This window comes from Hirundo rustica, chromosome 2 (assembly GCF_015227805.2).
Source record: "Hirundo rustica isolate bHirRus1 chromosome 2, bHirRus1.pri.v3, whole genome shotgun sequence".
In the NCBI taxonomy this organism is placed as follows: domain Eukaryota; kingdom Metazoa; phylum Chordata; class Aves; order Passeriformes; family Hirundinidae; genus Hirundo; species Hirundo rustica.
The window spans coordinates 44,808,377-44,823,445 of NC_053451.1; the positions used below are offsets into that span (position 1 = coordinate 44,808,377).

General features: G+C 37.2%; 1 protein-coding gene across 8 annotated transcripts in view; it reads left to right on the forward strand.

The window, feature by feature from the left end:
* Positions 1 to 15,069, forward strand: part of ZMYM2 (zinc finger MYM-type containing 2) — an 84,307-nt gene that overhangs the window by 6,279 nt on the left and 62,959 nt on the right. For 2 of the 8 annotated variants that reach the window (XM_040054505.1, XM_040054513.1), the window contains 3 exons: positions 10,191 to 10,253; positions 12,531 to 12,651; positions 13,787 to 14,646. In XM_040054505.1, the coding sequence (XP_039910439.1) occupies positions 13,794 to 14,646 (853 nt within the window). In that variant the 5' untranslated portion in view covers positions 10,191 to 10,253; positions 12,531 to 12,651; positions 13,787 to 13,793. The remainder of the gene's footprint in view (positions 1 to 10,190; positions 10,254 to 12,530; positions 12,652 to 13,786; positions 14,647 to 15,069) is intronic. The other 6 variants (XM_040054525.2, XM_058424287.1, XM_040054517.1 and 3 more) reach the window with 4 other exon arrangements.

Sequence of the window (15,069 nt, forward strand, 5' to 3'; positions counted from 1 at the left end):
GAGTTCCTTTTTCTTAGGTCTGTGTAAGATCTTTCCAGCTTGGTATTTACTCTGAGTACTAGATCAAATTTCTCTAAAAGTCGTTTTGTTCATCTCATTCATAAACTCAGCTGTCATGCCTGTATGGATGACCTTCAAATCTCTCTCTCTCTCTTCCAGACTTGCTGCCCTCTAAACTAGCTAAACCTGTATGTGCCTTTGACTTCTCTTTGTGGATGTCTGACCTTTAGCTGAGGCTAGTGTTGCAAAGGAAAACTCTCTGTGCTGTTGCTTGTAGATAGCGGTGTCATGGGATCTTTGATTCAAGCCCATAACCTAGCCCTGGTTTTAGACACAGCACACACTCGTCTAACAAAGACTGTAGATTGCTCCTGCATAGTAGGTGGTGTCTGAACTGTTAATCAGCAATTAAGTGTTTGTAATTTAGTTGTGTTAATAAATCGCATGGGTACATTTCATACCATGCATTTGATCTCTGTATTGTGTGCTGACATTTTCTCTTAACAGATGTAAGAATGATCCTGCTCTGTTTATATGGGTTCAGAATCCTGATTGTCTGGTCTTTTTGCATTTTGCATTTTACGCTGGTAAAACCAACAGATTTTACTTACCTTTAATCTGATGTTGAGATTTAACTGTGAAGGGCACTATCTGTTTTTTGTTGTTAATGAGATTGTAAGTACTGTTTAGGAAGTAACGTCATGGGCAGTTAAACAAATTTGTTCATTCTCCTGTGATGCTCCTCATGTTTGGAGAAGTTCTGCATGTGCACACCCTTGCAAGCAAGCCAGTTGCAACCTGTTAATGCAAAAGAAGCTGGCTTTAGAAAATAAAGCCTACTGAAAACAAACCCAAACCACTACCTTTCCTGTCACCCTGGGACTCAAACACACCATCCTTAGAACGAGAAGTAATTGTAACCATTGTTTATGGTGGTGCTGTTTCCTTGTATTCTCATTTTTGTCTCTCTCCATCTGCTGCCCCTTGTGTTTAGATTGTTTGCTCTTTGAACAGTTGTACTCTGTGCACAGTGGCTAGCATGATGTGGTCTACAGCTTTGGCTCCTGGGAGTTTGTGATAACAGTTGTGATCTGTGGGTGTGGTATTGGTGTCTTTCTTTCTTTTGTGTGTGTGTGTGTGTAAAGGGGAAGAAGACCTAGTGTTCTGTTATACCTGAAATAATGCCACCATTTTGTTTGCGCAACAATTGATTGTTAATATACCAATCTATAAATGTTTAAGAATTCTTATTAAGCTGGCAGAATTTACCAGACATCTTTGGAATTTATAACTAGTATTTGCACGTGTGCATGTTTGGGATTTTGTTTATTATAATAGTAATTAGTAGTAGTAGTAGTTTTGCTTGTAAGGGTGGTTATGTTTTTTGAAAAAAATGTTCATTCAGGAAATGATGTTTCGTTCTAGATAGGTGTTTGTGGGTGATGCTTCATTAAGGAAGCCAAGTAGTATCTAGAGAGACCAGGTAAGCAGTCCTTTGTAATCCAAGTAATTAAAAAAAAAAAAAAAAAAATCACAAATTAGAAATGAAGGAAAATGGAGAGCAGAACTAAGATGTTGTTTTTTACCAGAAGCAAAACTTGGATATTTGCCATCATCACTGTGTTTGACCATCATTATTTATATTTCTATCCAAAGAATTAATAAACACAAATACTGAGATGGTCTGATTAATATTGTCTATAGTACAGTAATGACCTGAACTAAATTTGGCTTTTTTTTAGTAATTTAAAAGAACTATAAAGTTTGGAGAAGATACACAAGAATTACTTAAGAAGGAGTAGAGAACCTGTTTTCTGTTAACAGATTTCAGAAACTCTGTCTATTCCTCAATTAAAAGAGAGTGGATTAGGGTGTGACTTAATCCTGATCTAGGAGAGACTGTGCACTCAAAAACATCTTAGGTAATAGAATGTGCTTCCTCCATCTCCCTTTCCATCCCCAGTGTTAAAGGCTGAATTTCTGAATGTCAGTTATTGCCTAAGCAGTACAAAATCAAACAGGGAACAGTGTGTAGCTTTTCAGCAGGTACGGTAACTAGGAGCTGGAATAGCTTATAGAGGCATCACTTTCTTCTTTTTAGGCAAAAGTTTATAGGGGGTTTGAAAAGCTCCCTGCTAGGAAAGTTAATAGATTTTTTTTTTTTTTTTAAATTTAAGGCTTAGAATATACTTCCAGTTGCACACATGGATTCAAAAGACAAAATATTGGTTTAAAACTAATACTACCTTATATATTTTCCATGGGTTTTAACTTAATGTATATAATAATGTATCTAAGGGCTGTATGACCATTTAAATCAGACTAACTTAGGTTTGTCATTGTCCTTTCCTGTTTGTACCAACATCAGCCTTTTCTGGCTTTTTTGGCTGTTTTATGTTTTTAATTTTGGGAGTCAATTTAGGTCCATGAATCATCACAATGAAATTTGGGGATGAGGAGCTATGTAGGTATAGAGTATAGCTCTTGTATTTTTGTGTTTCAGCTTTCTACCATCTCAGCTCCCATGATGGACTGGCTGTTAGAATCCTTATAAGCTAGGGAGAAAGGGGAAAGGATTAGGAATTCAAAACCGTAGTGGTCCAGTTCGGGTCTGGATGTGGTTTGTAGTTGTGGAACTGTGGCCTTAACAAATACAGTATGCATCTTATTTAAAAATAAGACTACCTTTTACATTTAAAAACAGTTGGATAACCTGGAGTCTTGATTGCATAATGTAACTTGCAGCCAGCCAGCCAGTGCAGCTGTGAAAACCTATCATACTTGCCTTGCTGACCAGATCTATTCTTGCCTTGGATCCCATTTCCCGTCAACCTTACCTCATATAGAACTTGAACTATTTCGTGGCTGTTTTTTTCTTTTTTTCTTCCACTTCCTTTTCTGTTTCATTTTGTTTGTGGTGATAAGCTTTTCTTTCCTTTGTTATGCTGTAACTTCATTCTGTGTTTACTTGGTCTTAGTCTACATGAGTTTCTGTCCTACATGTAGCATAATATTAACTTACTCTTTTAAATTGAGTTTCCTTTGTTCTGAATTATTTGATGCATTGAATACTAATCACTGCAAGTAAATTGTGTTGAAAAAGCTTGTCCATGCCAGGTCCCAAATACTAGGTTGTTAGGCAATACTTGATTATTTCTCAGGGATGAAAAATCTGGTTGAGGCTATTAGCTGATGTTAGTTATGCTAAAGGCAGAGAAAATGGTCTGTCTGCGAACTTGTTCATTTAGAGACTTTGGCATGACAGTTCTTTCTAAGAATATACAAAAATAAACTATTTTAGAAGCATTAGTCAAAAGGATTTGTGCAATCGGGCACTGAGAAGTGGTGTGCCATTTGGCATGGTGGGTACTAGTTACCCATGCAGAGTCATTGGCTGTACATATGTAAGTGTAGACTGAATGCTAGTTTAAAATAAAAATCAAAAAGTCCCAACCGATTAAGAAGAGGCACTAATGAAGAATAATGTTTGAAGACTGTATTATTAGTTAAAAAGTGTCTTCATTTCCATAATGTTTGGGAATCTGGACCCTAATAGGATAGAAGACAGCTTTGGCTGGTGAAGAGCATGTAGAACATGAATAGTGCACCCTAGCAGGATGAATGTAAATAGCATACTGGACTGAAACAAGCAAGGTGGTTGCCAGCAGTTCAAGGGAAGTGATTGTTCCACACTGTCTGAAATGGGAGAACACCTCTGCAGTGTTTAGACTGGTTTTGGTTAGACTCTGTCTTAATGAAGAGACAGATATTCTGGAGTAAGCCCGTTGTAAGACCAGAGCATTTGAACACATAACAAAGAAGGAAAACCTGAGAAAGAGGGGTGTGTTCAGTCTAAAGCGAAGGCTGAAGTGACAGGTTACTGCTGTCTTCAGCTAATTAATGTGAGAATACAGAGAAGAAAAAGCCAATTTCTTTTCCAGGATACCTGTCAGTAGAATGGCAGGTAATAGGCATAAGTAGTAACAGGGGAAACAATTGTGAATAGCTAAGATAATCAAAAACTGGAAAGTTCTTGCTCTTGAGATTTCGGATCTTCCCTGTCTCTAGTTGCTTTTTCACATTGGCTTGGTTTCTATATGATGATTGGCTTGTAATTTGACAATTTCTTGTAACTTGGCAAATTTGAAAGATTGTATGCTATTTGTGTATACCAGTTTTCTTTTTTTTCTTTTTTTTTAATGCCAGCAAAAGCTAGATACTTTGTAGATTTGAATTCTCTGTTAATCTTCATTGCTCCCTGTGGAGCAAGAGTAAGGCATGTTTTTGAAATGTGTGCTGTGACCCACTGACGCCAACGGCCTGTGTTCTATTGCCCAGGCCTGACATCTAAATAAATTTTACTGTTCCTGGGTCTGTTTCTGATCTAGCCATTCAGTATTTGCTTTTCCTATTAAATGTTGCATTTTTTAAAGTTAAGATCCATAAAATGACAACTTGGCCTCTTTTCATGTTGTATTAATGCCACTTTCTGTTTATTTTTCAGGATTTTACATGTCCTTTTCCTGTTTTCATATCTTTAGCATAGTGTGTCTCTACTGTTTCTGCATTCACTTTCCACTTAGCTGTCTTTCAAGTCTGTCGCCATGGTCTAGTGTTGCCTGTTTTCTGGAAATAGATATGCATTTCAATATAAGTAATAGATAAGCATTTATTGCAGGTTCTTTGTTTCTCTTTCTTGTTTTACCTTTCTATTCCATTTATAATAAAGGACATCCTTAAACATCTTGCTGCTTGAGTAGTAGATAAAATTTACTGTCCACCGCATTACGCATTACACCGCAGTAGCTTTTAAGGCTAGAAGTGGTGCTGTGTACTTGCTGATCAGTGTCTTTCCAAGATTAAACACCCTTGTAATACACAGAAAGTGTGTGAATAAGGAGGAGAGGCATGTCAGTATGGTTGTCCTAAAACAGTGTTGGTCAACATTATGATTTTGATTTGCCATGAATTCCTATGCCAAGTGCTGCTCATTCTTTGATGAGTAGTCAGTCTTGAGAATTACTGGTGCCTGTTTTGGGTACCCCTTCATATAATTAAGTTTGAGGTTGACTCTGTATTTTGATTCTGTTTGTGCATGCAAGGAAGAATTTCCTCGCATTCATTGAGTAGGAAGACTCAAGGAGGAGGCAGTGTTAAATAAAATTATTCAAATATTCCTGGAAGCATCAGTTGGAAAACAGATGTCAGCATTCACATGTAACAGTGGTGGCTGCAGTTCAGTTAAGATGCTGAGAAGATACCAAAGTTTGCATGGTTTTGGTGAGCTTTAGCTGTATGTAAATAGTTATTCTTGTGAATAAAACCAAAATTTACTGGCTTGATTCAAAACATTTCACTAAGTAGATCTTGGTCTTTTACTGTTCTTAGTTGCTGTCTCTGCTGGATTACAGGTCTTTTCATATGCTTTTTTGTTGAATTATCTGAAATCTATGTGGCAAACACATTTTGAGTCTTACATAATGCTTTTAGTAAGCAAATTTCTTCAAGCCATACAACTTCTTTCAAAATCAGAGGAAAGAATTAAATTTGAAGCAGCTCCAAACCTACTGGAAAATTCTGAAGCAGCGTCTCAAAACTGAAGTCATGAGATATACCAGGCTTTTGTAATGATGGTATTCAGATAAACACATAAATTAGGTTTGTGAACCTAAGCTTAGTATCCTGTTCCTGAAAGCTTTTACACATTGATGGGTTTGTGTTAAATATTATTCAGACCCTTTAATTAGCATGTATAGTAATTTAAGACCCTTGTTTTGCTTTTGTGTTGTGAATACTTGCACTTGAGGTTAACCCAAAATATGCAAGTATTCCTGTTGAACTCATTAGCATGATTTGTGTGTGAAACTGGCAGATGAAATAGTTGAGTCATTGGGACATTAATGTAATATCTGAGGCTGGCTTGCTTCAGATACGCTACCCAGTGTGACCAGTGGATATATACACGTTGTAAAATTCAGTCTGACCCATTTTAATATTCAGCCTCTCACTGCTTGCGGTGTTGTCAAGTGGGCACGTGCCTGTTGGAGTGTTTTATGTGGTAGCTGCTGTCAGGGTAGAGCATTTCCATCTGTGGCCATCAGCTTGGCATGGCTATCCTGGCTGCTGAAATGATCTCTGTGCTGAAGTTCAGAGCTGTGGCACCAACCTTGATATGTTCAGGCAGAGCTGAAGTGTTCTTGCATGGAGTTTTTTCATCTGGGGAACTGATCTGGCTGGAAAGGATTCCAGCAGGAGAGTCTCTTTTGTCTGCTTATGTGTGTGGTTGCAGAAAGAGCTGTGCCACATGATAGCATAACATTGAGCCTGTGGACCTGGTAACTAGGCAGACCTTTGGAAGAGTTAGAGCTAGAGATGTAGAAGTTAACAGTAAATCAGAGCTACCATGTATCCAAGGCATATCTGAACATAAAAAGCTGAGGCTGATGAACTGAATATACCTCAGGAAGGGAGGAAAAAAACCACAAACCAAGACAGTTTATGTGGTTGCCGGTGGTAAGAGTTTTCTAAATCTGTTGACTCAGAAGGGCCCTGCAACTGCTTTGTCTCCAGCTTGGAGTTCTATTCACAAAGGTAGGTGTCTCTCCATACACATTGTAGATCATTCACTATGCCCAAATTGAGACTGCAGTAGTACCATGCAGGTTTGTCTTGAATTACAACCCTTTAAAATGTTGGGCTACTTGTGTTTTTCTAGCATTTTTCACTTCTATATGTGGGTATAGTTGGGTTACTAGTTTGCTTCGCTTGCAGTAATAAAGTGCTACTTTTAGGTTATTTTAATTGGAGTGGTTGACTTTGTTTTTGGGGTGTACTGTGGCATACATTCAGCCAGCTACTGGGTTGATAGTTCATACTCCAAGAAAGCTGTGGTATGTGGGTTGCATCTGGTTGTGTAGGGATTGGGTGTTCCTAAGCTGTAGCAAGACATTAAGCTGGAGAGCTTCTCGATAGCTGCTTTGTAGATAGTCTTTACTGACCTTGTGATCATCAGACATAAGGAAAGTCAAGTGATAACAAGTGATTTTCTGTAAAAAGGGTAGGGACTTTAGAAAGTAGCTAAATTAAGGAATTAAGTGATATTATGGTCAAATGAATGTCAGGGTCAGGAAGTGATCAGTAGAACTGAATAGCCTCACAGAACATCAGGACATGTTCAGATAATCTCCAACCTTTTACCGAAGTGTTGGCACCCGTTCCTCAGCTGAAGTCAGCTCGAGAGCCATAGGCTGAAATTTAGACTTTTTTGGGTAAATGGGTAGAGCTTCCCTGAGGCTAGTAATATTTCTTTTGTATCTAAGAAGATTATTATTACTCTCCTAGGTTAGAGTAATTGCTGTACTATGCAGATAGACAATTGGATAACTTGCTTGCAACAGGGATGTCTAGGAATAGAAGCTTTTCAGTTACAGCCTGATTTTTTTGCAGGTGTATTCTGGTTTTCAGCTAGCCAGCAAGGAATTTCGTAGGGAAAAGTCATCAATGTGTTTGTTATCAATGCGTTTATTTCTTGTTTGCCCAATCCCTCTTTGAACTGATTGCATTTCTAATCTCTGTAGCCTTCTACAGCAGTGACTCTCCCAATTAAGAGGACAATGTTTTCATGTGCAGTAGATTATTAAAGCTTCTTAATTTTTTATTTTGTCACCTTTTTGTTCTTGTAAGACACTGGGCAACTCTAATCATCTATGTATGTTTTTTATTCTTTCAGATTTAGTCTCTTCCTTGAGTTGTTTTACTTTCAGTGAGAAGTGTTTTCCATAAGTGTAAATTGTTCATGTAACTCATCTCTTTTTCCCTTTCTCTGAAAAGTGAGTGATCTGAACATCTTGTGATAAGCAAGGTGGTGGTGAAGTATGGTTTTTTTGTAGTAACAAATGTGCTCTGTTTTGTTTGATTCTTTTATTTTTTTTCCTCTTTGGAGGAAGAGGTTGATGATTGAGTAGCTTTGATTTGGAAAAGTGAGAGAGTTGCAACTCTGATCTTACTGTGTGTATTCTTTAAATTATATGTATTCTTTCCCGCCATTCATTACTTTCCATTTATCACTAGTGATTTTGCCTACCACACTGCTTTACAATCAGTTTGTTTTCAGCTGCTGTGATTAAGTTTGTATGATTAGGAAGCACTCATTTTGGAAGTCACTATCTCTTTCTCTGACATATGTTGATCTCTGTCATTTTATTTTGGAGCCCCTATGGTGACTTGTCTTTAATGTGATAACAGCAAACAACACATGATACTTTTCAAATAATTACAAATCCCCCAGAGAACCTCTTCTCAAAATCTTTGTTATAGATAATTTCCACAGCACTCTTCACCGAGTACAGTGTTTGAATGCCTTTTGGATGACTTTTGTGGGATATACCAGTTTAGTCAGGGTTGGTCAAAAATATGTGAACCCTTCAAAAGATTTCAGCAATAGTTCTGAGAGACATTACCTTTTCATTGCAAAATTGGTGTTACTCCCCTCCCTTACATTTTTTTTTTTTTGTATATTTATTCAGCTGTAGTTTCCATGAATTTACTTAGTGATAGAGATAGGATTGTAGTCTGAGTAATTGTTCTTCCTTTCTGCTTAAGTAATTGGTTGCAGATACTGAAATAAAAAATTGCTGACTGCCTTTAGAAATCTTAAGTGACTGCCACATGGCCCTAGTGATTTGTTCTAAAATGCTCTTGTGTTAGCACTTTGATGCAACATTTTTCCCCTGACCTGACCCATAGAAAGAGAGCTTAGATGTGATCTTCCCTGATCTTTTCCTTGCTGAACATCAGTGCAAAGAATTTATTCTGTGTTTTCTGGTTCAGGCTTCTTGGATACTCTTTTACTTCAGGAAAACTTTACCGATTGTAAAATTGACAAGAGTTGGGGTTTTAGACGAACTGTTGCTGTGACATAGGTTACTAGTCTGTTTCTAATCAAAAGGTATATGAAATGTGTATAAAACATCCCCCCAGTACAATTCCAGCACCTTTATAGGTCAGAGTTTTCCTGATAGTAGTCTTTCTGGGGGTTTTGGAGTCATTTTGGGCTGGTTGTATGCATAATACAGTGAGTTTTTTCAATGGCCTTCATGCTTTCAAGCTTTGTGTTCTCGGCGCTCCATTTATTTTCCCCGCACCAAGGTGGTTCTTTCTGAAGCCAGATGCTGAAGTAATGAGGTTTTTTGTATTTTTATTTTTTTATTCCCCTGGGAATTTAAATATGCTTTTCCGGCTTGCTGTCTGGATAATTCCATCTTGAACTGTGGTGCGTGGCTCAGAGTTAGGCTAGGATTTGCTTTTTCTCCAGAGAGTTCTCTAGGTGGTTGAAGTTGCCTGTGTTGTAAAAGTTTTTCCCATCATTCAGTGGTGGGCTGATTCTGCTTTTCCCCCCTAGTCTGTACAACAGTAGTTAAAAATCTTCAGTCTTTACGTTGCAGTCTCATTCCCATTATCTCACCTGTGGTGTCACTGTTGAGTGGAAGTGATTGATAGTGTACCATTAATGGGCTGTTTCTTCTGCTTGGGATGTGGAATTTATATGTAGCCCAGTACGTCTTGAGGTAAATAATTTAGTTATGTTACTGTGTTTTTCTAGCAGAAAGTAGTATTCCTTTGCTGAGGCAAATGAACCCCTTTCTTTTTGTTCCTATATTTGTGGCTTAGGATACTGTCTCCTAAATTTTGTTTATCTGTTCACATTTGAAGATGTCTCAGTTATGCATTATCTCCAAAGTAGTCTTTCAGGTTTTTCGGGCTCATGACCTTTATATGGAAGCATATGTACATGCTGCTCCTGCTTTGGATGTCTGTTTCCAATGCCCCGTTTTGGTGGAACTGTAGTTTTAGCCAGATTTCACTGTCTCCTTTTGATTTTTGTGGTTTGCTCCAAGTGTACGTAACTGTGACTTTGATCTTCTGTCACCTTCATTCAACGTGTTATTAATGGCACTTGATAAAGGCATCTAAATTCCAGTTTCTGCTTTTGTTAAAGCAGAGTTGATTTTTTTTTTTTTTTGGAGGTAGTTATATACTTCACCTGGGTTTCTGCAATTCATGATAAATTTAACTCTCTTATCATTCATCAGCGGAGTTGACCCTACGAGTATTACTTTGCTATCTTAAGAGCTGTAGTAGTTGTCATCTTTCTAAAGAAGTGCCTCCATTTTGTTTCTTACTTCTTCCAGGAATTAAGCCTTGAGCAAAGCAATGGGATCGTAGTTTATTTCAGTGTGAAGACTTTTTAATAGGTGAGTGATGTAGTTTAAATTAAGAGGGAGACACAAGGCCTGGATCAAGAAGGGCTGTTGAGTATCGGTGCTGCTTCTCTTTCCATCCAGCTGGGATTTTGGTAGCTGTGTACCACCACAAAGCCTTGAGCTTGTTCTTCAGCAGTATTGAACATTGCATTTTCTGCAAACTAGGTCTCACTAGTTTGTGGGTTGGTTTTTTGTTGTTGTTGTTGGGTGGGATTTTTTTGTTAGAGGGGTTTTTTTTGTTTGTTTGTTATTATTTGGGTTTGTTGTTGTTGGGTTGGTGTTTGTTGTGTTAGTCATTTGGGGTTTTTTCTGTTTCAGTTTATTTTTTCCCCCCAAATCTCAGCAGTTCATCCAGTGATCAGTCTAATTGATCTCATGGGTTTCTACTAATTGTATTTCTATTGTAAAGCATCTTCTGCTGTTGCCAGTTTTGAGGCATGAGTTTTCCATTCTAAACCTATTTTTTTTGCTAAGTCACTTTTTTTGGTAATTTTTCATTTAGAAATACTGATTGTGACATTGCCTACATGGCTTTTGTTTCTCCTGGCTGCTCCTACTTTTAGAAGACAAGCCACCTCATTTTCCACATTTCATGGGTAATTTTGTTGTTGAGAGCTATTAGCTATTAGGGAAATATATGTAGGTTATGCTTATGACTTTGCACGAATAGTTAAACACAAATTTTCTTATTTTTAATATTTAATGGTACAGTTTATTAAAACCCAAGGGCTTTGTGGAAAAAGTAAATAGATATAGACAAAAAGATAGGTGGTTTGAGTCTTAACTTTGCTACATGTTGTGCGCATGTACTGTAATATCTCCCAAGTGTGTCTTTCTACTAAGAATTTGTGAAAATAGGAGTCATAAATGTTTTGAGTCAGGTCTTGGGTGTAGTCTTGGCATAGTCTCATTTTTTTTCTGCTCACAGCTGTTCAAGTATATTTAAAACTTCATTAAAAGCTTTATGTGCTTATGATGCTTTTTCCTTGTAGAGAAAGAAAATACATAGAATAGATCTGTGAAACTTTAAAAATGGAATTAATTATTTTCAGCAAATTCTGGGATGCAGAAAAATCTAACCTTTTCAGCCCTAGAGGAAAAAGTAAAAGAGAATATTGGATTAATCTCCAGTGTAACTGACTGATTTCCAGGGAGGTACAAGCCAACTACATTGATAAATTTTTTTAATTTTTTTTTTTTTTTTTTTTTTTTTTTTTTTTTTTTTTTTTGATAAGAAACCTTTCATTCCAATTCAATATTATCTTTATTGTGGTTCAAATGCTATTACATAATGGCATTTGACTGTAAGACTGACATAGGAAGGAGTTAAAAGGTGGTTGCCTCTCCTCTAGGATTGATCTGGTTCACAGCTTTACTGTTTGGTCCTTGTCCTGCTCTCCCTGCTCCTGCTCAGCTAATGGACAGCAGGGCTTGCATAGTGTAAATGTGTAGAAGAATATTTGCGCTTTCCTCCTCTGGGCGTCTTTACTGTCTGGGGATTTTAAGGGCTATCCTCAGACAGTAGATAACTACACAAGTTGATGTTCTCTCTTAAAAATGCTGCCAAGTCTGGAAAACCTAATGGCTGTTATAAAACCTGAAGAATAAATAGATGCTTGAACTTTGAACATTTTCAGTCTCTTGTGAGTGATCACATGTGTTAATACAGGCTATGGATGCCTGAATCTGTGCTAAGTATCACTGCAGTTCATGTATACAAGTGGAAGAATATTAGCAGCGTAAGGTTTATATTGCATTGTAGGCCTGATTTTTGCCCTGTAGTTTCCCTTTTAATTGTAGAACAGTGTATTCTGCTACAGGCAGCAAGGAGGTTGACCTGATAACAAAAAGAAGGAAAGGTAGCTGCTAAGATTATTTTCCTCAATTGCTCAGTTTACTTGAATCATTTATTTCCTTAATATTCTATTACAGATATACTTCTTAATTCTATTGTTTGATTACTCAATTGCAGTTATGAATGTCTGTTTCTTACCAAACAAGCCATATTTTTCCCCCTCTATAAAGCCTTCTGAAAATGTGATGTGACAGAGTAGAAGATCTCAAACAATACTTGTTGCTGCTTTATTCACAGCAGGGATTGAATACACTCACGTTCTCTCTTACTGTATGACCATAGTGCTGAAAGTCAGGTTTGAACTTAAATTGTAAATTTAGAATAAAGTCTGTTTAAGAAACATAGATGGCAGATTATGCTTGAGATGAGGAAGTAGTTTTCGGTAGCTAATGTTTGTTTTAACCCTGTTTCAGACTACAGTACTTTTGTGAAAGGCAACAAGTTGGTACCAGAGCAGTTTCCCCACAGGAAAGGAAATAAAAGTACTTGGAGCAACTTATTAAGGTAAACAGATTGCAGTGGATTTCTGGATGGGTAAGTATAGATGAGCAGGATATTTCTACTTGCTGTATTTACCTTCATGTATGAAAATTTTATAAAAAAGCACAGATAGCTAATTTTAACATTCCACACAAACTCAGTGATGTCACACATGAGCGTATACTCCAAGACATACCCAAATTATAATTAGGTCTGTATTTTTCTTGTAGTATTATATCAAGATTGGTTTAACTTACTGATCTTTAGTACGGATGTTTTTTAGAGCCATCTTAGGTCTTTTAGCTTTGATTATATCCAGGTCGACTTTTATAATTTTTAATTCACGGTTGAATTGACAGTTACAAAGAACAGATTCTCCAAACTGAACAATTACTAAAAGCAAACAGATCTCCCCAGGCAAAGTAGCTGTTGGGAAGTAGCCTGAATAAACGCTGCTTGCTCTTAAAAGAAATAAGAAAAAATCACTGAAAGTTGCAGGAGCATGAGGTAGTAAGTCAGGACTTCAAATGAGCTGCCAGTCTGTAGTGGCTACAAATAAGAAGTTGCTGTCCACTTTTTGCTGCTCAGTGATGTATCTATTCCATGTATCTATTCTATGTCATGTCCAAGGGTTTCCTATATATCCCTTACTTCTTTGTTCCAGTCATCTTGTGGCTACCTAAGGAGCTTTGGCAGTGTGGGGTTGGGGGAAAATCAGTTGAATTTCAAAGTCATTAACATTCCTAATAGGGCCAAAATTTAATAGGAATTCAGTTTTTCTTTCTGCGTGCCTAAATCTTGATCTTGCTTTGCAGTCTAATAAAAGCAGTGTTGGAAGATCATTGCTTGAATATGTTGGGTGGGAAAGGGGCAGAGATCAGGATCATGTAATAAATAGCACTGAAAATTCAGTTTCCTCTGTGTGTATGTATTGATAAAACATTGTGATGTGTAGTGATTGTATGCTTTTTTGCTAGTTTAGAATTAGAAAGTAAATGGATGTTAAGACATTCAAGGAAGAACATAGAAAAACTTAATTTTCTTTCATGTTATCTCAGGAAGAAAATAAATTAAAAGCTGGTACTGTTAGTTCTGTAGTTATTTTTAAGAACTGTTACTGAAAAGTTGGGTCTTACTCTGAAGTTGGATGTGTTTTTTTTCTTGCTTTATGTTTTTCTTCAAACGGCAGATCTGGAATGGACGCAAGTCCTCTGGGAGGATTAGACTTGTCTGAACATACTCCTAGTCTGCTAGGGAACAGCACCATGGCAGCAGGTCTTGCAAATGTAGGAAATACATTTGGAGGGCCACCGAGTTCTTTAGTTTCCAGACCTAATAAATTCCAAAACTTGCCTATAGAAGATGATGATGATGTGGTTTTTATCGAACCTATACAACCTCCACAAAATTCTGCGTCGCTGGTGGCAGACCAAAGGAACACTGCATTTACATCATCTAAAAATGATGAACTTAAAGGAAGCGATTGCAAAATGCTTCCTTCTCCGAAAGACTTAAATTCTCGAAAGGGGAGTATAAGTGAAACTATTATTATTGATGATGAAGAGGACATTGAAACAAATCAAGGACAAGAGAAGAATGCTTCCAGTTTTAATGAACGAAGACTTCCAGAGTGTAAGAACAGAACCAACGAGATGGAATTCTCACCTTCCAGTTTTTCAAGAAGTAAGGTAAATTCAGGAATAGGTAATAGTGGTATAACCACAGAACCAGACTCTGAAATTCAGATTGCTAATGTTACTACTTTAGAAAGAGGTGCTATGATCTCTGTCAGTGATGGTCATTTAGAAAATGATGCTGACGGGCGTGACATGAACCTAATGATTACACATGTAACGTCACTGCAGAATGCCAGCTTGGGAGATGTATCTAACGGACTGCAGTCAGATAATTTTGGTGTTAATTTGCAAACATACACCCCATCTTTGACTTCACAGACCAAGACTGGTGTAGGACCTTTCAATCCTGGTAGAATGAATGTGGCTGGAGATGTATTTCAAAATGGAGAATCTGTGACCCATCATAATCCGGGTAAGTTGCAATTTTCAATGTTTCCTTAAAGGCTGAAAATAAACTGTGAAATAAATGGGTTATAGAATTTTTGATTAAAGTATTTTTGCCAGAGGCACTGCTTAGTCTTCTAGCTTAATATGTATGAAAGATCTTGATTCCCTTTATGCCCATCACTACCTTATCTGTGACTTGAATAAAATATGCTCAATGGCATAATACATTAGGAAACATGTCTTCACCAAAAGGATTATTAAGTATTGGAACAGGCTGCCCAAGAAAGTGGTCTCCAACCCTGGAAGATGTAGAAGGGATGTATATATGGTACTCAGGGATATGGTTTAGTGGGAGTACTGGGTGAATGGTTGCATTTGATGATCTTAAGCTTCTTTTTCAACCTAAATGATTCTGTGATAATATATGTGGTTTGGAAGATTTCTTCTG